Below are 24233 nucleotides of genomic sequence, written 5' to 3' on the forward strand. Positions count from 1 at the left end.
GGGGGATTTTGAAGCTTGGGCTTGGGGACCGCTTTGCAGACCACCTACGCTCGGTTAGCACTAAACAACTGCACCTCCCAGTCGCGAACCATTTCAACTCCCCCTCCCGTTCCTCTGATGACATGTCCATCCTGGTCCTCCTGCAGCACCACAACGATGCCACCCGAAGGTTGCAGGAACAGCAACTCATATTCCGCTTGGGCACCCTGCAGTCCAATGGTATCGATGTGGACTTCACAAGCTTCAAAATCTCCCCTTCCACTACCGCATCCCAAAACCAGTCCAGCTCGTCCCCGCCTCCCTAACCTGTCCTTCCTCCCACCTATCCCCTCCTCCCACCTCAAGCCGCTCCTACCTACTAACCTCATCCCACCCCCTTGACCTGTCCGTCCTCCCTGGACTGACCTATCTCCTCCCTAACTCCCCACCTACACTCACCTTTACTGGCTCCATCCCCGCCTCTTTGACCTGTCTGTCTCCTCTCCACCTATCTTCTCCTCTATCCATCTTCTATCCGCCTCCCCCTCTATTTATTTCAGAACCCCCTTCCCCTCCCCCATTTCTGAAGAAGGGTCTAGGCCCGAAATGTCAGCTTTCCTGCTCCTCTGATGCTGCTTGGCCTGCTGTGTTCATCCAGCTCTACACCTTGTTATCTCAGATTCTCCAGCATCTGCAGTTCCTACCACCTATGCTGTGCTGCTTCCAATGCAATTAAATCCATCCTTAAATATAGAGATCATACACAGTCAGTGCATTAAGGGTGGATCGCAATATTAGCTGTAGCTCAACGGGTATTACTTTTGTCTCAAATCAGAGGTTTGCATGCTCAAGTCCAAATGCAGAGACCTAATCACAAAATCCACACTGGCAGTGAGGAAGTGTTACTGTCCAAAATGCTGCTTTTCAGATGTGTTGTTTTCCTTCTCTGTTGTGTGGGATTAGTCAAGAAAACAGGGGCTTCTTCCATGTTGTGTTAGTGAGTATTTAATCCATCAACATCAGTTTAAAAAATAGTTCTCAAGGCTGTTATGGAAGCTTACTGTCTGAAAACTGGCTACTTTATTTTCTACATTACAATAGTGATCACACTTCAAGAGTACTTCATTGCCTGGGAAATGCTTTGACTGATCTCGACCATGCTAAAGGTGCAATCTAAATACAAGTCCCAACTATTATTTAACTGGGTCAGTTTTTCAATCATCCTTGGTAAAGTACTGCTGAACTCAACAATAATACACTGAAAAAACTAACACTGACCTAGTTCAGAACTGCATTGTGAAAGTTACACACTAATCCATACACTATTTGAAAGGGCAGAAGGTCACAACATTACTGTATTGTACTATCAGACCAATAAACATACTAAGACCCACTTAACATTACAAATCAGACCCAATAGTCTCACTCTTTAAACTTAATCCCCGTTTTTCTCTCACCCCCACCACTGCACAGAATATGATTTTGCACTCAGTAATCAGAGAAGACCCACATTTATCTGTGTCTTCCTTATGGCATGAAGAACAGCCAAACATTCAGTCTGGTATCAATCGTTAACATTGCTTCAAGGTTAGCTATGTGGAGGAGGTTGGAGAGAACTAGCTGGGCTAGGTTTATGCTAGTACCTGTACCATTGATTCAAAGTATTCTTTTTAATTCTTGTATTTCAAAAGAGAAAAAAAAGAAACAAACATAGCTGGCAGAGATAGCAAGAACTGCAGATGCTGGAGTCAGAGACAATACAGTATGGAGCTGCAGGAACACAGCAGGCCAGACAGCATCAGAGCAGGAAAGTTGACATTTTGGGTCGGGACCTCTCGTCAGGAACATGGCATCCTTCCATCTGCATTCGATAAACAACATCAGCGAATCAAATGGGGACAGCTTCACATGGTGCACATTTGGCGTTGGCTGAAAAGACCAATGCGTGAGAGGCAGAACCTGTCATAAGTTCTGTATATGAAGTGGTGAATAGTTGACATTTGGGCTGTTGTTTTCAGTCTTGTAACCTGTTACCCAGTTGCAATAGAGTTATAGAATTGTTACAGCACAGAAAAAGGCCCTCTGGCCCATCAAGTCTGTGCCAATTAAAAACAAGCTTCGAACTATTCTAATCCCATTTTCCAGCATTTCACCCACAGTCTTGTATGCTACACCTTACATCGAAGTATTTCTTAAATGTTGAAGATATCTGCCTCTATCACTTTTGCAGGCCAGAATGCGTCACTGTCATGAACAGTGTCTGAGTTCCAGATTCCTGGAGGTACATTATTCCTTGAGGTATAAATGAACCCATTGAACATTGACAACACGTGGTTACTTTTTAGGATTATTACTTTGACGTTGATGCATAAGTTACTAAATTTATGAATTTAGCTTGTTTAGTTTGATGGAATCTTTGCTTGTGACCTCATGTATAAAGGCTTAGATATGTGAGGAAAAGTTTTCTTCACACAGAGGATAGCAAGAATCTGGAATGCAGACACTGTTCATGACAGTGACTCATTATAGCCAACAGGAGACATTGTCATTTCCTCCATCACTCACTAGTGTTACCCAGGTGCGAAAATGGATGTCTGGCCACTTTGCATCATTCTTGAGCAAGCATCCTTGAAGCAGAGTTCTGAACATTATTGAATTGATCTTTGTCTGGGATGCTGGCCCACAGCACCTCCATGAGGTAAAAGACAGAAGGAGGTGAGGAGATCAGAAGTTGCTACTGGCAAAACATTAAAATATTAAACTAGCCCAAGTCAGTTTATTTAGAGTGGATCCTAATGCAGTATTCTAAGAGAGCAGCTCTGAACCAGGGTGGTGATGGAAGGAACACTACAACTGGCCTTACTATAATCCAAGGGAACAGTTAAGTAGATCCAAACTCCCACCCATATCGCATGTGACTTAGTGGGCACCGCTCCTCCCATGAGTCAGATGGTTATGGGTTCAAGATTTGAGGATAAATATTTCACTATTGAAGGAGTACTGCAGTGGAATGTCTCTTAGATGGAATATTTCAAAGAAGAACAGAGGAATTCTTCCCTATAACCAGAGTCATAAAGCAACATACAGGCAGTCCCCGGATTACACTCAAGTTCATTTGCAAGTCAATTTGTATACAGTCATAGAATCCCTACACTGTAGAAGCAGGCAATTTGGCCCATCGAGTCCACACTGACTGTCCAAACAGCAGCCCACCCAGACCCATGTCCCTACTCTATAACCCTGCCTTTCCCATGGCTAATCCACCTAGCCTGCATATCTCTGGATGCAGGCACGGGGAGAACATGAAAACTCCACACAGACAGTTGTCCGAGGCAGGAATTGAACCCAGGTCCCTAGTGCTGTGAGGTAGCAGTGCTAACCACTGAGCCACCGTGCACCCTAACAAGTTGGAACACATTACAATACAATATAAAATAGCTGTTCTTAAATAGGAGGACACGTTCACATGTTGGATCTTTAAAATTAATATTAATACAGCCCAATGTGGGATTGTATTCATAGGTATGAGCGTTCAGAAGTTCAGAAGTTCATTAATCAGGGACGGCCTGGAACTAAAGCAGACAATTTAGTCATTTGCACTTTTTTTTGGAGCTTAGTATGCACAAATTGGCTGCCGCATTTGCTACACTACACTTCTGGAGTACTTCATTGTCTGTTAAAAACTTTGGGGTGTTCTCATGTTGCGACAGTTGCTTTTTGCCTGGCCATTTAGCAGCCATTGCAGAAATCTGCCTGTTGAAGGGAACAGAATTAGTGCTTGCTAGACAATGACAGTCCCCATTCTGCAATGCACAGCATAATGGTACATGCTTTCTCTGATTATGAATATTTAGCCATGTCTACGAGACCTTGAAGTGCAACAAGCTGCCTAGGGCTGTTAATTTCCTACTGGGGCAGAACCTCAGGCAAGAAATGAGAAAATCAGCCATAGGAAGAAACAGGTAAATTTATTTACACAAATAACAGAAACTGTGTTAAAAATAAGGTTGTTTCCAAACACTTTAAAGTAAGCCATCTGGAAATTCTTCTGGATTAAAATGCAAACCAGACACAATAAAGCCAACTTAAGTAGATGTGTCTTTTAAGGTTTAAGCAAAGGTTTGTAGCTTGGGTTGCGGGTGAGGTAGTTGACTTGCTCGCTGAGCTGGCTTGTTTTTGTTCAGACCTTTTGTCACTATGCTAGGAATTCCCGTGCATGTCTATGACATAGAGGCATGGTTCTCCACCCACAATGCAATCAACAAACATATAGAATTGGTTCCCATATACAAACCCATTCAGAACAAAACCGGAAATGACACAACTCACCATAACAGACCGGACAGTATAAATTCCAAGCGGAGTAGAACAACATTGTTTCATCGAAGGCCTCACTGATGATGTTATCTAGTATGGTGATGAAACATCTGAACAAAAACAAGTCAGCTCGGCAAGCAAGTCAACAACCTCAGAAGTGTCTATTTTTCACCTAGGTCTAAATTAGCCTTATGATGGACTGCAATATTTTTCTTGTGCTTTGGTAATTATTCAGTTTTGGCTCTTAGAAAAACTTCTCCTCCTCAGGATTACTGCTGCCTTCCCCCAACATCAATCTGCATTTTGCTTTAAACACTAGGATGTCTGATCTTTTCCAGTGCAAAGCATGCTACTTTGCCCATTTTCAACCCACTGTTCAGCTATTATCTCAGGTTGAACAAGGGTTCATCTGTCCTCTATGCCTTCTTCACATCTGGATGTGATCTTTTGCTCTCTATTTATTTGATAAGAAGGTATCATGAATGGTGCTGAATATTGTGCAATCAGCAACATACCCCAATTCTGACCTTATGGCGGAAGAAGCTGAAGCTGTTTGGGCCCATGACACTACCCTGAGGAACTCCTGTAGAAAATTACCTCCAACAACCAAAGTCATCTTCCTTTGAGTTTTTAACTCTAACCAAAAGACAATTTTGCTCCTGATTAACTCTACTTTTGCTCAGGTTCCTGAATGCCACCCTTGGTCAAATGCTGTCGACAATCATCTCCTAATCATCCCTCCATACTCCAACATCCAGAATACTGTTGCTGTATCCTCAGATCAATGTCCTTGTTTTATTTGGTTCACAGAATCATAGAATCAATACAATGCAAAAAGAGGCCACTTGGCCCATTGAGTCTATACTGACCTCTGAAAAGCATCCCACCCCGACGCAGTCTCCTACCCGATCCCTGTAACCCCACATTTCCATGGCTAATCCACTTAGCCGGCACATCCCTCAACACTATGGGGCAAATTAGCATAGCCAATCTGCCTAACATGCACATCTTTGGATTATGGGAGAAGACCGGAGCACGTGGAGGAAACCCATGGAGACACAGGGAGAACGTGCAAACTCACAAGGCTGGAATTGAACTCGGGTCCCTGCTGCTGTGAGGCAGCAGCGCTAACCACTGAGCCACCGTATCACCCATCAATTGAAGGTAAGCCTGGGAAGAAACATCTGTATTAGAGAGACGTCTGCTGAGTGCAAGATAAGCTGGAGGAAAAATTGCTATGCACAAGCTGCCCAGCTGATCCTTTCCATTTCCAAAAAAGAAAATCTTCCACATCAGTTCAGGGTGAAACCTATTTGTTCTTTTGAGTGATTGAAAGAACATCAAGATTTTACTTCCTGAGCATGCTGCAAGACTTCAAAGATGATTATGCATGATTAGTGACTTGGCTACACAGAACACAGAGAAAGACTCCAAAATATCTTATAGTTTATCCTTTTGACTTCAAGAATAATCCATCAGTCAAAGCATTTATTTTTGGAAAGCCAATCTCTGCAGAGAATTTTTTTCATTTTTCCCAAAGAATGTGTTTGTGTTTGCTTTTTGGGGATATTTACAGGGGTAAGCATGTATAGTTCTATATTACTGACTGTGTATGTTTATTAATTTTACCTCTTCATATTACATTGCAACTCTTGGATTAGTGGGACTCGAGCGAGTCCGCACTCCTCCGGTCTCAGTTGTAACAAGAAGCTGTTAGTCTCTTCTCATAATTGATAAACAAATGTTTCTCAATCTACAAGGGAGTGAAAGGTTGTGGAATGCACTCCAAGAGGATGGACCTAGATAAGACATGATCTAATTGAATGGGTGAAAAACAGAGGGGCCAAATAATCTTCTCCTGCTTTTATTTCTTTTGTTCATAGTCACCCTGTATTAAATCTACTTGTGCTTACCCTCCCTCTTTTTATCCCTGTACTTAAGCTTGTTACATTGCTAACATTTACCCAGTTCTGAAAAAAAAAGTAATCAAACTGAAACATTAATTCTGCTTGTGATACCTACATCTCAGGAAGTAATAAGTACAATGATTTGACTAAAAGTGAGCATGATAGTTGTTTTGGATGTTTACTGGTCGTCCATGAAATAAAGCAACTTAATAACTTGCTAACAGCTATGCAATCTCCTCTCAGATGTTTTCTCAGCCTAGCTTTGAATAAAATGAAAAGGCAGAAGGCATAATATCCCAAGTGCACCGACAGATTCCTTAGGTTACGTTACAGTGTTAATCAGCATTGGACCACCAAGAGTCAACTTAACACCAGGTTCTGTATGAGAAACCGTATTTGATTATGTACACAGTTGGAACCTGATCTATGGCAGCTCTACATATTGTTCAAGTGGTAATTACAGTTCGGTTAGCCAGGGTGTTGTATGATGAAATGGCTCTGAAAGGATTAATGTTGGTGACTATATTAAGTCTCCATGCCACATAATTCTGTTCTACCGACTTTGGTTAGGATAAACAGAATATCTTAGGATCCCATTAAACTACAAAACCTATATCCACCGGCTGTCTTAGACATTTTTAATCGACCTGTTCAGTTATGCTAGAATACATTTCTGGAATAATCAGGATTTAAACCCAGTCTTCCTGGTTTGAAGATAGGAATACCACCACTGAACCACAAGAGCCCTAAGTCTTCTTAACGCTTATTTACAATTCAGATTAATGACTTGGATGAGGGAAGTGAATGAATGTTAATCAAATGTGCTGATGACACTAAAATAGGCAGAAAGGCAAGTGGAGAGAATGATAGAGAGTCTGCGGAGGAATATAGGCAGGTTAAGTGACTGGGCAAAAACCTGGCACTTGGGACAAAATGTCATGCATTATATGGTTATGCATTTTGGCTGGAAGAATATTATTTAAATGGAGAAAAAGAGCAGAAAGCAACAGAGCAGAGGGATTTGGGAGACCTCATCCATGAATCACAAAAAGCTAGCATCCAAGTTCAACAGGTAATAGGGAAGGCCACTAGAATGTTGGCCTTTATTTCAAAAGAAATGGAATATAAAAGTAAGGAGGTTTTGCTAAAACTGTACAAGGCACTAGTCAGCTGAAATACTGTAAATGATTTTAGGCCCCGCATTTAAGCAAAGATATAATGGTATTGGAGGCAGTCTAGAGAGGGTTCAATACGCTCATATCAACTATAGAGGGTCCTTCTTACGAGAAGAGGTTGAGTAGGTTGGGCCTATACTTGTTGAAATATAGAAGAATGACAGAAAACCTTATTGTGATGAGTCTAGGACCAAAGGGCATAATTTCAGAATAATGGGCTGCACTCTTAAGACTGAGATGAGGAGGAATTTCTTCTCTCAGAGAGTTGAGAGTTGGTGGAATTCCTTACCACAGAGAGCTGTTGAGGCCAGGTGATTGAATGTACTCAAGGACAAGATAGACAGATCTTTAATCAGAAAGGGAATCAAGTATCATGGGGGAAAGACCAGAAAATGGAGTTAAGGATTATCAGATTGGTCATGAGCTAATTGAATGGCAGAACAGACTCAATTGACTGAATGGCCTACTTCTCCTATGTCTTATAGTCTTTGTAACAATGTCTACCAAACTAATGTAACTTGTACCTAATTGCTAACATGCAATATACTACAACGTGTTAAGACAAGAGTATCTTCTTGTTAACACTTCATATTGATCTTCAACAACTGTAAATGCATTAGACCTTAGATCCAGCCAAAGGAAAGATGATTGTGGCAGCATCTTCTCACCCACAAATAACACACAGAAAGGACTGGTGTAGGACACGTTCAACCGTTGGCTCTTGGGTCAAAAAGCCTCATAATATTCCAAAATCAACCAGCACTCCCATCTTTGGTGATAGATCATATCCGACTCCAGGACTGAAGAACGCAAAACGAACTCAAGGCTGCATTTCAACTGAGTGCAGAGGGACTGACAGTCAGAAATGTTGTCCTTTTGATGACATCTTAAACTAAGGACCCACTTACTGTGCCTCAGTTGCATTTTTAAAGCATCCACAGCAGTCTGTCAAATTGGTGTCTGGTCAATACTTATCCCTCAACCAACGTTACTGTGATAGATAATCTGGTCATTATATCTCATTTGTGACAGCTGGCTGTGCACAAATTGGCTGCTGCGTTTCCTACATTACAACATTGAGTGCATTTTAAAAGTTCTTGCACATACGTCCTCGGGTCACGAAAAGGTACTATATAGATAAGTCTGAGAGAGTTTTTTTTGTTAAACAAAGGTGTGAGGGGATATGGGCTAAAGACAGGTTTATGGAGTTGGGCCACAGATTGACCATGGTCTCACTGAATAGCAAATTGGACTTGAAGGGTCAAATGACCTACTCCAGTTCATCACAAAAGCAGCTGTTCTGAACCATTCTAAAGAAGTCACTGAAACTTGAAAAGTTAACTCTGTTTTCTCTCCATAAATGCTGCCAGGCCTGCTGGGCTTCTCCAGCAATTCCTGTTTTTGGGCATTTCAGATCTCCAGCATCCAGAGTTATTTGATTTATTACACTCCTGTTCCTATTTTCTATGTTTCCATGTTTCAAAGGGCATTGTATTATTATTTGGATACAAATGGTGCACTACGATATGCAGAAAAAGCAGGAGACTGGCACTAGGGAACAGAACTGGTACAGACATAATGGGCCAAATAGCCTCCTTCTTCACCATAAAAATTTGGCAATTCTATAATGCAAGCCTTTCTTTTTCAAATAGATGTAGCCCAGGTATATTAAAAAAAATTAAAACAACTCTTTTGTCACATGAGTAAGTCAAACTAGTCAGTGTTTTAATTGAGAACAAAAACAAAGTTGCTGGAAAAGCTCAGCAAGTCTGGCAGCATCTGTGAAGGAGAAAACAGAGTTAATGTTTCGGAGCCGGTGACCCTTCCTCAGAACACAAGTGGTTTAATTAAATTGTGAAGGTAATGGCCTAGTCATATGATTGCTAGACTATTTAATCATTGGAGGCTGAGAGGGGTGACCTAATAGAGGTTTATAAAATCATGAAGGTCATGGACAATGTCAATAGCCAAAGTCTTTTCCTGGGCAGAGGAGTCCAAAATTAGAGGACATAGGCTTAAGATGAGAGGGGAAAGACTTAAAAGCAACCTGAGGGTCAACTGTTTTCACGCAGAGAGTGGTTTGTGTATGGACTGAGTTGCCACAGGAAGTGGTAGAGGTGGGGTACAATTACAATATTTAAAAGACATTTAGACAAGTACATGAATAGCAAAGGTTTATAGCGGTATGGACCAAATGCAGTCAAACAGGATCAGTTATACAATACAATACAATACAGCACAGGAACAGGCCCTTTGACCCACCAAGCCTGTGCTGATTCCTATGCCTTAGTTAGACTTACTACTTATTGGCCATATGTGGTTTTTTATCCCTCTGTTTGCCTCCCATTCATGTGCCTATCAAGATATGCCTTCAACACTGCTAAGGTGCCTGCTTCCACCATGTCCATTGGCAGTGTGTTTCAGGCACCCACCACACTGAAAAATTTTTCCCCACATTTCTGCCCTAAACTTTCCCCTTCTCACCTTGAACCTGTGCCCTCTTGTAGCCGACCTTTCCACCCTGGGAAACTGTCTCTGACTATCCACCCTATCTATTCCTCTCATAATTTTGCAGACCTCTATCAGGTTGCCCCTCAGCCTCTGTCTTTCCCTTGAAAACAATTCAAGTTTCTTCAACCTCTCCTCATAACTAAAACCCTCCAGACCAGACAACATCTTGGTAAAACTTCTCTGCACCCTCGACAAAACATCCACGTTCTTCTGGTAGTGTGGCTTTCAGAATTGCATGCAATATTCCAAACGTGGCCCAACTAAAGTTTTGTACAGCTGTAACATAACTTGCCAATGTTTGTAGTGTTATGGTTGGCAAGTTTATAGTTAAGTTTGGGATACCTGGTTGGCATAGACGAGTTGGACCAAAGAGTCTGTTTATGTGGTGTTCTGCATACCTTTAAAAAATTAAGAGTCTAATCATGATCATGAAACCATTGCAGAGAAAAATCCATCTGATTCATTAATGTCCTTTAAGAAGGAAATTTGCCATCCTTATCTGGTCTGGCCTACATGTGACTCCAGAGCCTTAGCAATGTGGTTGACTCTTAACTACTCTCGGGGCAATTAGGGATGGGCAACTGATACCTATCCAGTGACTCCCACATCCCATAAATGAAAAATAAAGCAAAAATTCAACCTTTGGCCTACAACTCAAACAAATTTATCAACTACAATCCTCTTTTCCTACTATTTATCTTAATGCAGCTCAAGATTTCTTTTTTAGGTTTCGTTCCCCCCACTCCAAGAAACAAAGAGAATAAGCATTTAATGAACTTTTTCTTCTCGACTAACTTTCAGCATTACCTCAGTTCCCTGGGCCAGTTGCTAACCAACGGTTGCTGAGGCAACGGCCGCTCTTGCTCCCTCCCGTCGAATCTTTTGCTCGCGCCTGCCTTTCGGCGTGGTGCAGGATGGGATACTGGAAGACTCTTCCTGACCAGCTTGTTCCTCCAAACGCCCCCAATCTGTGTTTACTTCTCGCCAGGTCGGGCGTGTGGGAATGAGGGGTGCGGAGAGGAAGGTAGCGTTGCTCGTCGGGATAGCGGAGGACCGCACTAAGTCCTCCGACACTAAGATGGCGGCGGTCGCCTCTAAACCCAATTTCGCCGTTGTCTGTTCTTTCCTAGAGCGCTATGGCGCCTCGCTGGAACTGCCCGAATTCACCTTCCCCGAGCTGGAAGAAGCGCTGGAAAACAAGAAATCCGGTAAGGCCGAAATAAATTACATGGGAGAATACCGAATAAGCTGATGGTTGAGATGAAATGCTGTTAATAAAGCTGAGACGAGATCCTTTAGCATCCCCCATGTCTATTATGTGTGGTAACACGCATGGGTTTAGAATCAAAACTAGCCCAATCCTCCGTCCTCTTTTGACGAGTACATAGCCAACAAATCAAATAATCTCGAACGATTTTTCAAATGACACAAAAATCAACAATCAAGTGCCAAAATATCAAGCGCCTTTTAATATCACGCATGCGCCTGTATCACTTGAGACTTCCTGTTAAAAGTAAGAAAAGAATTAAAATATTTCTCGCCTTTACTTTTTCCGCTTCCTATTTTGAAGCCTTTCTTTTTTTTTCTCAGTCGTCTTTTCGTTTTTAATCCCTTTTCCCTTTCTAATCCGTTTTCCCTATCCATTTCTGTTTTCTAAATTATTCTGTTCTACTAATCCTTGTTTCTTTTGTCGTTTTCTCGTTTATTAAGGAAAAGGGCTCCCCATTGGTATTTTTGTTGCTTCTGTATAAATTATAACAATTTTGTTTCAAATATGAAACACGAACATCCCATTTGGAATTTTGACGAGGTTTTGTTTGTCTAACTTTTTCATCTTTCCCTCTTTCTCTCATCGAAACTCAGCTAAATCAAATGAGAGTTTGAGGTTGGTGTCAAAGGTGGCATGAAATATGTGTAGTATTGAAGGTAAATGACTTAATTCTACTATGCGTTTAAATAATTGTTTCTTATAATAAAATAGATGCTGTGGTTTAAGCTTTGAAATATCCAGAGTTTTGCTCAATTAACAAAAACAAAACATACAAGATGTACTGAGGAAGGGTAACTTGACCTGAAATGTTAACTCTGATTTCTCTCCATAGTTGCTGCCAGACTTGCTGAGTTTTCCAGCAATTTCTGTTTTTGTTTTTAGATGTGCTCCGCAGGTCAGGCAACATGTTTGGAGAAAGAAATGGAGTTAATGTTTCTGGTTGGACACCTTTCATCAATTCAAGGCAACTAATACTTGTAAAGAAAATAAATTTATTGTGATGAGGACTTTACTAGAAACATAACTTAGGTTATCTGAGTACAGATGCTGACTGATTTGCTGGGTACTTGTAGAATTTTCCCTTATAAACAGGATTCAAAGTATTAAAAGACACTTGAAATTTAGTGATTGACTAATTTTCAGTCCATTTAAAAATGCTACACTGATGAATGATTATCAAATTGAATAGTTAACTTTCTTCCCTTCCCTGTTGATGCTGCCATTTTCAGTTGTTTCAGATTTCTGGCATCTACAGAGTTTTGTTCTTTGTGATAGTTGCAATCTGTTTGTGCCATTTTATCTGATTTTTGGGAATGACAATGAGTGTGCTGTGGTTTATGCTGGCAGTTTCACATGAATCTTTAGCTGAGTATATTGGACCATGTGCTTGGAGTGGCAGATGCTTGTGCTGATAATGATGATTGCTCAGTGAATATTTCTTGTTGAGCTGTATGTTCTGGCTCTTTGTGAGTCACGTTGGTGGATCTAGGTCCCAAATTCACCTGGCCTGTAATGATTTGGCATGATCTTGGCTGCTGCATGAGTCTAGGAAGGGGAAGAAAACTGGCAGTGTTCTTATTCTTGTTTGAAGTCCAGTACCTGTTTTCTGGAAAGTATGCATGGGGACAGGACTGGGCTTTGCAATGAGGCCGTACCCCGATGAATAGATTTTCCAATGTGAGCTAAATCCCTGATTGACGATGATGTTCCAGAAACTTTTATGTGGCACTTTATTTCACAAAACACATACCAGATATGAGACTAGTAGAATGAAATATATTGCAAGTTGGAAAACATTATGGTACAAGACGCAGCTGAACAGGGAGGTTTAGGCATCTAGTTTCATGTTATCAAAAGCCATCTTACAAATCCAAACAAAACAATCCAAAATATGATGGGCCAAAGGAGCTCATCAAAGAGGTTTAGAATATGGAAGTAGGGGAATGCCATTGCAATTGTCTAAACCAATGGTCAACCCTCACTTAACAATAAAAACAGAAAACACAGGAAATAGTTAACAAGTTAGCATCCATAACCTTTCCTTTCTGGTGCTTTTTTAAGATACAAACTAATTTGATGTATATTTCCAGCATTTTCAGTTTTTATTTCAGACCATCAATGTTTCTTGACCTTTTTCACTTGGAATACTGCAAGAAATGCATGTTGTGCACAAAGAAAGTCAAGTGACAACTTATTCATGCTCATTCTAGGCCTGAAGAAACAAACTGAGGAAAGCCTGGGAAAATTTGGTTGTCACTCCCTATTGTCATTTCTGCATTAGTTCTCGAAAAGAACAGTTCATCTAGAACCACTCTCCTCCCTTTTTGCCGTGCACATTTTCCTTTGCCAAATAATAATCCAATTTCCTTTTGAAAGTGTCAACTGAGGTTTGCAGGGTTAGTGGGTAGAGTGGGAGTACAGGGCTGCCTGGATTGCTGAACTGAAGATTGGCATGGGCTGAATGGCCTCATCCTGTGTGGTTATGATTTGAGAGGAACTTGAGTGTTGGTTTAATTTGAGGTATTTTAATTAATGAAGGGAGTTGATAGGATAAATAACGGTGCAATGTTCCTCTAGCAAAATATGTAATTGTGGAATACAGGTTAAATCAGTTTCATGCATTACAACAATGAATATGTTACAAAAGTACTTCATTGATTGCAACACACTTTAAAAGGTCCTGTGGTTGTAAAAGTGCTACATATTATGCAAACCTGCCTTTATTTAAAAAAAAAACACAATTGCAGGAAAATTTCCTCTACTTCCAGGACTATATCCAGTTCAGAGAACATTCATTAGGATGATCCCTAGCATGGAGGGCTTGTCTTATGAGCAAAGATTACACGAGTTGGGACTCTGCTTGTTCGAATTTGGAAGAATGAGAGCTGATGTCATTGAAATGTGTTCAGAAATCACACAACACCAGGTTACAGTCCTCCACATCGTTGAAACATGTAGCATTCTTTTGGGTCTTGATAGGGTGAATACTGAGAGGATATTGTGCTGAAGGAGTAGAAAGTGCAGTCTCAGAATTAAGGGAAAAATGAAAGACTGAGATGAGGAAGAATTTCTTCTCTCTGAGAGTTGTCTTTAGAGCCTTGTGACTGAGAGATGTGGATCAGTCCTTGTGTATGTTTAAGGCTGAGATGGGTAGTATGTAGGGTTGTAGGGAAAATGGAAGTAAGGAATGTTGGATTGACTGCAATCCTGTTGAGTGGTGGAGCAGGGTCGAGGGGCCAAATGGTTTACTCCTGTTCCTGTTTCTTCTGGTCTTGTATTAAAATAAAATGAATTGATTCCAGGCGTAGATTCAAAATTTAGATGAGTTTGAAGCAGGATATAGATACCGACTTGGGAAGCTGAGTAATGAGGGATGTAATGACATGATAGTGGAAAGGAATTAAAAACAAGAGTCTCTATCATTATCAAAATGCCAGAAATACACAACAACATAATGAAACATCCCCAGGACCTTTAACAAGGCAGGAAGAAAAGTTTGATGCATAGAATCATAGCATTTTTCTCATGTGTTTGTGCAGTCTGCTTATTATAGAACTGTTTATCTGTCAACCGTCATCCCTGCCCCATTGTTTCTTAAATTCTAAAACCTTTATTGTAGTCTCAATTCTGTAGTTGCATCAAAGATATTTTTCAATGAGACTCATTGAATTATGCAGAAAAAGTGTGATCAAGTCACTTTGCAGATCCTGTAGCACACAGCTTTTACGTGAATGAAGAAATGCTGAAACTATTCTGCTGCTACCTTCAAACTCATCTGAGTTGTTCCACAGGAGGTGATTTATTTTCCTAACACCCTTTCCAAACATAACAGTTATATATAGTCATCTGAGTAGATCAGTTCTACTTTTAACATATCTATTGTTTCGGTTAGTGTGTTTCTGAATGCATGCTTTCTCACTTTGCTCCAGATATATTGAAATACTGATCACTATGCTTTAATACAATGGTACTGCAGGCCCAAGAGGCTTAATTGACTACTCCTGTTTGTGCAACAGTCATGATGGCAAGCTTCCTTTGCACCTCCTGTTCCCTTCCCCCACCTCTCATGTAATCTTCAACTCCTGTACCATGTTGGTGGAAGGCTCAAAGGAATGGGGAAGGGCAGATGTCACAGTTTAATCATCTACTCACATGACGCTACAGTGTAGCTCTTTCTCCTAGCAGTGGTCTCTGAATGGTAAGCAGTAAGCAGAACTTGCATTTGTAATAGCCTGCACTGTTACTGCAACATAGTACAGTTTACCAGGACTGACCAGGAATCAGTTCAGATCTGCATCACAAGCTTACCAATGGAGCATTTTCAAAAACTGATGTTGAGCTCTGTCATATGTGTACTGTGTAGGAATAAATTTACACTCTTGTGCTGCTCACATCACCATGTTCACAAACATTCACTCCCTCACCACTGACAAAGTAGCAGCAGTTGTGTGCCACCTTTAAGGTGCACTGCAGAAATTTGCTGAAGCTTGTTAAACAGCACCTTCTTTCTTTATTCATTCACGGGATGAGGACGTCGCTGGCTAGGCAGCATTTATTGCCCATCCCTAATTGCCCGGAGGGCAGTTAAGAGTCAAGCACATTGCTGTGGGTCTGGAGTCACATGTAGGCCAGACCAAGTAAGGATGGCAGTTTCCCTCCCTAAGGACGTTAGTGAACCAGATGGGTTTTTCCGACAGTCGACATGGATTCATGGTCATCATTAGATTCTTAATTCCAGATATTTTATTGAATTCAAATTCCACCATCTGCCATGGCAGGATTCAAACCTAGGTCCCCAAAACATTATTTGGGTCTCTGGATTAACAGTCCAGAGATAATACCACTAGGCCATCGCCTCCCCTTCTAAACCTGTGCCAACTACTGTCTAGAAAGACCAGGGTAGCAGATGCCCAGGAATGCCCCACCAGTTTATCTTCAAGCCACTCGCCATCCTGAATTCAAACATATTGCTGTTCCTTCAATATCCACAGTGCTATGTTTTATTATGCCATTAAATTGGTATGATCTGCTTTTTACAGCAATGGTTTCAGGGCTTTCTTTAGCAACATTGGGTTAATGCTGGATCCAGGATTGATGAAGTGAATGGTTAAAAATAAGTTTAAAAGTATTTTATAAAGGAAGAGATTGCCTATTTTTGAGGGTCATAAATATTACTACTTTAAATGTTGCATGTAACACAACGTATTTCTTTTAGTGAGGATTCATAAGGTTGCACACACATTCACTGCTCCTCTCCCCAGTAACCTCTTCCACTTTAAAATCAGTAGCATATCCCAGTTAATTCAGAGTAAATTTTCTATCACAGTTACCGCCTAATTAATCCAATGTTAAATGTTAGGACAATGTGTACATGAAACAGGAGATGTGGTGCAATGTAATGAAGCATGATTGCGAGGTGAATGCTTTGCTTTTTATGATTGGGTTGATTGTGTACAGGTCGTTCTCATACATGCTGATTTAGTTCTTGGCGAAGCTCTACTTAAACATAACAAGTTTCACTTACTGGAAGAATTCCTACACCTCTGGCTCAGATGAGCAGGAGTTGATTATAGAGGATTACAGCTACCTTGTTGGGGTTCTTCACTCACTAGCTCTGTTACAGGCAAACGTTGATTTTATTTATTCCTTGACACCCTCGAAATAAAGAGGCACAAGGCTTTTGTTGTTCAAGGATTGCACCAATGTTTAGAGATCTTTATCTTTTCGTTACCCTTCCTGAGTTGACAGCAAATGGTCACCGTTTCACAGGTCCATTAAAATGCTTTGTTATTTTGAGTCAAGTCAAACATTGGACTATAGATCTGACGAATTGCCTCATCGTGTACAGTACAAAGTGATTGGGAATTTGGAAAACATGCACATGTTCCACAGTTTGAAGTGAGTGTTTTAAGTTTCAGGGAAAAACACAAAGCTCCCCTCCCCCTTTTCTCTCCTCGAGGCAGTGATTAATGTCATTCTGTTGGAAAACAACTGAGCTATGCCACTCCTGAATCCTTGTTTATATGAAGGCTGTTGTTTGAAGATGTGAGAAATTCCTTCAGGTCAAATTTCACCTAGACAAGTTTTATGTGGTCTTTCATCTGTTGCAACAATTAAACAACTAACCACAGTGTGCATCTTTAAGTTCAGTGTCCGAGCACTGAAGACTTTGAGTGACTTTGCTGTAATTAGAAATTGTTTTGTTTACATTGTAGTGTGCATATATTATATTTCCATCATGGAAGTTCTGCCTATTTAGGATCTGTAAGGAAATGTATTGTATAATCAAGGTGCTAGATTCAAAGCTGTGATGGATTGCTTGCGTATGAAAAATGAGTTGTTGATTTGCTAATGAGACAGACGTCAGAAATTATGTTCTACATTTTTATCAACTTTCCCAATTTCTTATTTCCCACATGCAAGTCTAGACCGCAAATAACATTTCTCTACTTGGAGCTCCGCACTCTTAACAATGCATTTTACCTCTATGTGAATCCCAAAAGACGATTCAAGAAATTAATTGCAACATAAAGCAAAAAACCTCCAATTGATGATGGAGGTTTGATTAGGCTTAGTAAGTAGAATAGAAACCGGATTCTGACTAGTAGGATAAGTTTTCGAAGAGGGTGAGGAACAATAGAAAGCTCATCTGATTGGAAGGGAGCCCCCAGAGAGAACTTGGGCAGTGAATCCTGCATCTTCTCATCCCAATTTCCACATCTGCAACAAGTGAAGCAGGGGCTGCCATGCCAGAGGGATTCCTGAACCACACCAGGCATCGAGGTAGAAACCCTGTATTCTCACTGGCTGTGAGATAGAAGTTGTTGAAATGTAACACTTTGTCACGTGGAGTTGTTAAAGTGCTGCCATTCCCTCCTTCTATAGGATAACCATTTAAAGCAAAGGAATGCAGTACTGGTTACCATATTGAATGAAGGACATGGAGATACTGGAGACTAACATGGAGACATCAGAACTGTGAGATTAAACCACTGACATACTGCCAAGAAAACTGCAGGATGAAGCAGCAGCAGATTTTGAGCCAAAGAGCACGCGTAAATGAAAAAAAATCCACCAGGAATGGATGAATACGCAGTGTCTTTTTTTCTTTTGAAAGTTGAAGGTTACCTAAGAGGAGCTGTCACAATTGTATAACGTTTTGAATGTGCAACCACAAACATTCTTTACGCTTTTGGGAAAGTTTATGAACCAAAGACAATGAACATCCTCAAGGGCCCCTGTGCAAGATCTCCTCAGGGAAGGGTTCTGTGCCCAATCATCTTCAGCTGCTTCATCAATGACCTTACCTCCATCATAAGATTAAAAGTGGGAATGTTTGCTGATAATGTCATGATGTTCAACATCATTGATGATTCCTCAGATACTAAAGCAGTCCATGTCCAAATGCAGTGAGACCTGGGCAATATCCAGGTTCAAGCTGATCAGTAGCAAGTTACATATTTGTGGTGCACAATCTCCAGACAGTGACCATTGTAGGTCTGAAGCTAGAAATCCTGCAGGAAGGAACCTGCCTCTTGACTCCTGTCCACCATCTACAAGACACAAGTGAACAATGTAATTGTAGTAAATGTTGAGGTTGGTTGGCTCGCCAAGCTGGTTTGTTGTTTTGCAGATGTTTCGTTACCATGCTTGGTAACATCCTCAGTGCAGCCTCCAATGAAACGTCGGTGTGTTTTCCCGCCTGGTTTTTAAACTGTGGCGTCCGTTGAGATGGATTGCCTCACTTCCGGGTTTAAACGACAAACCAGCTCGGCGAGCCAACCAACCTCAACACCCACAACCTGAGCTACAGATCTACTCCAAAACCTTAGAATTGTAGTAAATCTTTGGAATCCTTTCACAGCAGAGAAAGGGAGGACATTTGAGGCCAGACCGTTAAGTACTTTCAAGGCTGAGATAGATTTCGAATCAGTAAGGAAATCAAGTGTATGGAAATAAGGCAGGAAAGTGTAGTTGAGCTTTATCAGTTCAGCTGTGATCTCATTTGGATGGCAGAGCAGACTCCAGTTAAATTGCCTACTTCGGCTCCTATGCTTTATGGTCTTGCACAAGGTGCATCGCAAAAATTCACCAAGGTTCCTTCGATCGCACCTTCCAATCCCACTGACACTACCGTCTGGAAGAATAAGGGCAGTAGATCTATGGGAGCACCACCACCTGCAGTTCCCCTCCAAGACATTTGCCGTAGGAATAGGTTGAGGTGAATAGTATGGATGCATTTAAGTGGAATTTACATAAGAGGAAGAGGAAAATAGAGGGTGAAGCTGATGGTTAAGGTGGCAGCTGTCCATCCCATAAGATGATAGTTCACACTCTCTTGGTCAACAGAGTCTCCAGCATCTGCAGTTCCTACTATCTCTGAAACAATTTTAACCCCACTGCGAAGCCTCTTCTAAGGATGCCTACCCTGAAGAAGTTACCCTCCTCCCTCTGGAAAAACCTCAGTGGATCTCCCTCCCACTGCCTCTCCACCTATCTTCTCTATCCATCTTCTATCCGCCTCCCCCTCTCTCCCTGTTTATTTCAGAACCCCCTTGCCCCTCCCCCATTTCTGAAAAAGGGTCGAGGCCCAAAACGTCAGCCTTCCTGCTCCTATGATGCTGCTTGGCCTGCTGTGTTCATCCAGCTCTACACCGTGTTATCTCATACTCCAGCATTGGCAGTTCCTACTATCTCTGGGAATTGTTCGTCCTTTTTTCCTGCCTGGCTTATGTTGTCTTGACCTCACCACTGATGGGGTGTGTGATGAAAGTGCAGGCAGTGGAGTGTGCACTCCAGTACTGTCCAATGGGGCTATTACCTTGTTTGTACTGTATATTTCATGTATGATGCAGGGCTTCAAGAATGATCAGACAATCACTTTTTTGGATTGCTATCGCAAGATATAAAAGGCCAATTGACCTATACAGTAAACTGCTTAGGACTGTGTTTTGTAAGGCATTTATTCCTGTAATTTCTAAAATATTGTATGAGTAAAAATTGTCATCAGGGTTACCTCTGTTATATAATGTACCAGTTACCATTGTAAAATGGAGCCTACAATCTAGTTAGCACCATTTTCTTGTCACCAAATGCCCATGCTATAGAACCAGAGACTTTGCAGCACATAGAGAGGCCATTAGGTGTTGTGTCTTCACTAGAATTATCCATTCTAGTTCCTCTGGTTCTTTCATGTATCTTTTGTCTGCTTCCCTTTGTACTGATGTTATGATCTCTACCTTGGTAGCTATTTCATGTAATAACAGTTGCAATTTTTCAAACTGTCAGCTTGGCTCAGTTGGAGCACCCTCGTTTCCCTAGTTAAAAAGAAGCATGGCATCACTCCTTATTTTAAGATGAATTGTATAATTGAGGCAGGCATTAGAGTACAGGGCTGTACTCAAACATTATCAGAAGGCTGAACTCTTACAATTTTGTTAAAAATGGACCCTAGGTTGCAGTTATGCTACAGTGAGTAACTTAAATGGATGTCATTCTTTTCCACTCTGTATGGATTGGAGTGAAATTGTAGAAGTGACAGTTTGATATAACAAGTTCTGATCAATTGTGTATGGATGCTTTGAAAACCCTTGTTTCTCATTAGCATGTCTTGCCAAGAATAGCAAAGATAAAAATGAGCGGGAACATCTCTGAACCCCACCTTGATCAACAACTCCCAGCTAAGCAGGTTTCATGCAAAAGCACAAAGGCACTTGAGGCAGGAATCTGTTGAGGCCAATAGGTGAAAGAATAAGCTATGCTATGATAGTGATATGTTAGCTCAACTGGACATGGTAGCTTTATTTGTGTCTGTTCATGAAGATATTTGTTTTGCTAGGTGTAGATTCTAGACTGTTGCTGCTTCATAAATTGTACAGGTCAATGAGCAATTTTAGCACTGTCATTGTAGTTTGATATTGGAAGTTGATTTTCCTCTGAATTCTGTTCTTTGGACCAGATTAGTTTACTAGCACAACAAAGGGTCATGACTCATAGGGAATTCCTCATTATTCTGTCAGAATGAATGTTTATTGCTACTATACAGTATGAAGATTTTACGCAAGAATATCAGCTGTTTTATTAGGTGAAATCTTTACCAATAGATCAGTAGGTAAATATGCTTTGTGTAGTGTTTAAGTTTTCAGATCAAATAACACTGGCCAATGATTGAATGGCAGTGCTAAGTTGCTAGGCGTGGAATTGGCCAGAATAGTTTGTTCCAGGATCTACTGACGAGGGGGGTGGTGGGTGGTGTTGGAGGCAGGAGGAAGAAGGAAGCAATAATTTAACTAGGTTCTCACTTCCTATGAAATGAATTCAGTTCCCCTGCAATAGAATCCATAACACTTATGAAATGTCCCATAGTTGAATAAGTTGGACACAACTTTGTAAGTCTACATGTGATCGTTGTATACTTGAAGCCGTTAGTCTATGTAGAACAGCACCTTGAATGGACTCCATTTTCACAGTAGTGAGGTCAGGAAGTCTATCTTAAAAGACTTTGTGGTTCCAAGTGAGAAGAACATAAATTCAGACTTGGCCGCATGATCTAGGCAGGCATCTTAGCATAAAATATGTTGTATGGTTGGAGGGATTGCATTTTTGGGCGAGATATTAAAGCAAAACTCTGTTCATGTACATATGAAATAATCTGTTTCACTAAAAGAAAAGCTGGGAAATTATTTCATTGAGTTGGCCAAAATTTCTCCCTCAACAGCATCACCAAAGGAATAAAATTAACTTAATTTCTCATCAAGTGTCTGGTTTGGCAGATGCAAAAAGTAATACAGTAATTAAAAAGAAGCTATTTCTAAGGCATTCACAAAATTTGTTTTTAAAAAGTCCATGTGTACAACCTCAAAAAGACAAATCACTTCGTTAGTAAAAGGTAAATGTATAGATCGAATAGGATAATCCAAGGTCCACACCTGCATGACTGAAATCTCCAGCTCAAATGCACAGGATTGGACTAGTTTGAGCATGGTTAGCACGGTACACAGACTCTTGGGCTGAGAAATTGAGACAATTGAGATGGGCAATAAATGCTAGCCTGACCGGCGACACCCTCATCCTTTAAACGAATTTAAAAAAATTACTGTCCAATAGTTTATATTCTTGGACATGAATATTTCTAACTGTTGCTTGTTGTATTGAGTAGTGATTGAAATCTTTCTCAATTCTCGTTGATTCTCAAGGGGAGCAATGGCCAAGCGGTATTGTTACAGGACTGTTAATCTAGGGAGCCAGGTAATGTTCTAGGAATAAATGCCACAATGGCAAATGGTGGAATTGAAATTCCGTAACAAATATGGAATTAAGAGTTCGATGAAATTCTGATTGTCGGAAAACCTATCTACTTCACTAATATCTTTGAGAGAAGGAAACCGTTGTCCTTACCTTCTCTGTCTAGCATATGACTCCAGACCACAGCAATGTGGTTGACTCTTGTAGGGATGGGTAATCAATGCTGGCCTAACAAACAACCACTACTAAATGCTGCCCACATTCCATGAATGAATTTCAAAAAACTTAGAACAATCCCAAATCCTCTTTGTACAGTTGATTTGTAGATACAGCAGATCTCACACAGGAGGTAGCTGTTTAATTTAGTCTGTATATTTATTGGGCTGAAAAAGATTGCTTGGAATTTATACTAATTATTTGCTTAGGGAATGTAGGTTTTATAGACAAAAGAACCCTATCCACGAGTACGTTACATCGTTAGTTTGACTTGTAGTCACTTGAAAATATCCTAATGAAGTTTTGATAATTAATTGAAGTTAGCTTTTATATTTCTTATTCAGGATATTCATGGTATTGAAAATATTGTGTTTAATATGAACTGTAGAAATTGCATAGTTAAAGCACCTTTATTTCAGACTTCCAGCAGTTTTGCTTTCATATCGGTAAGCATTTCTTACTTGTCCATGCCTCCCCTAAAAAAAGTAATGTATGTATTTCTAAGGAGTGCTTGGAGTTCTGGCAAATGTGTGGTTTGTTACATTTGCTTATGCTGATTTTACCAGTATCTGACTGACACAGTGGCATTGATTATGAGTTAAGGGCATGGCAAGACTTGCAGAAACAACATCTACTTAAAAAATGCAAAACTGCAAAATAGTCGACCGTCTACATTTTAAAAGTCTGTATGAAGTGCACCCAGCAGAACTTGGGTGAGACACTGCAGTAGCTGGGAGAAGCTAGACAATTTTTCCAAAATGCAGCGCGTGGTAGACAGTTACATAATAGAAGTGATGTGCATAAAATCAATCCCAGTTACTTGCACCAATTTTATAAGTTTGATTGGGGAATTAAACTATCCTCTCCATTCTGGCCAGGGATAACGGTCATAATTTTATTTCTTTAAAGAAAAATGACCGGCACCTAAGAGGCAAAAAAAAGTAGGAAATGTTTTCCCATCTTTCTGAAAGGCTGCTGATTTGAGTTGTCTTCTATGCATATGGACACAATGGGCCAAATGGCCAGCACCTGTGCCATAAAACACGTGGTTCACAATGATTAATATCAGAGCCGAATCTGCCCCTGTCCTTGACTGATGTCAATTGTTTTTTTTAAAATTAATTGAGTGAGGCAGATGAAGGATTTACTACCACACGGAGTGGCTCTGGCGAATAGCATTGCATTTAAGGGGAAAGAGTAAGAGGATATGTTGGTGTGGGAGGAGGATTTTTGGAGTTTGCATGTTAACATAGATCTGTTGGGCCTATTGCCTGTTTCAATGCTTTATAATTCTTTGTAAAATGGGGAACTGATGTGGAATCAGCAATAGGAACTCATTTGATGACTTCTCTAATTCCAATGCAGTTTGTCCAGTGTTAGGAACACTCACCAACCTGGCTGAAATAAATGAAATAAAACAGAGTTTACCAAACTTGAAACATTAACTTTGTTTTCTTGCCACAGATGTTACCACACCTGCTGAGTTTCTCCAGCAATTTCTGTTTTTGTTTGCCTGAGATCATTTGGGGCCTGAGATCATTGTTCCAAATTGGTAGTAAGATCAAAACTTTTCTCAGAGATAGTAGGAATTGCAGATGCTGGAGAATCTGAGAT

At 40.6% G+C, this 24233-nt stretch overlaps 2 protein-coding genes across 6 annotated transcripts in view; one reads left to right on the plus strand and one right to left on the minus strand.

The window, feature by feature from the left end:
* Positions 1-10901, minus strand: part of aamdc (adipogenesis associated, Mth938 domain containing) — a 52119-nt gene extending 41218 nt beyond the window's left edge. For 2 of the 4 annotated variants that reach the window (XR_007262248.1, XR_007262249.1), the window contains exon 1: positions 10697-10881. The gene's annotated coding sequence lies outside the window, so the exon portion shown is untranslated. Of the gene's footprint in view, positions 1-10696 lie in introns of all 4 variants that reach the window. The other 2 variants (XR_007262250.1, XM_048597770.1) reach the window with 2 other exon arrangements.
* The window catches only part of rsf1a (remodeling and spacing factor 1a), a 102739-nt gene continuing 89398 nt past the window's right edge, over positions 10893-24233 (plus strand). The window contains exon 1 of one of the 2 annotated variants that reach the window (XM_020518572.2): positions 10893-11097. In XM_020518572.2, coding sequence (XP_020374161.2) covers positions 10893-11097 — 205 coding nt within the window. The remainder of the gene's footprint in view (positions 11098-24233) is intronic. The other variant, XM_048597769.1, reaches the window with a different exon arrangement.

This window comes from Rhincodon typus, chromosome 6 (assembly GCF_021869965.1).
Source record: "Rhincodon typus isolate 14 chromosome 6, sRhiTyp1.1, whole genome shotgun sequence".
Lineage (NCBI taxonomy): Eukaryota > Metazoa > Chordata > Chondrichthyes > Orectolobiformes > Rhincodontidae > Rhincodon > Rhincodon typus.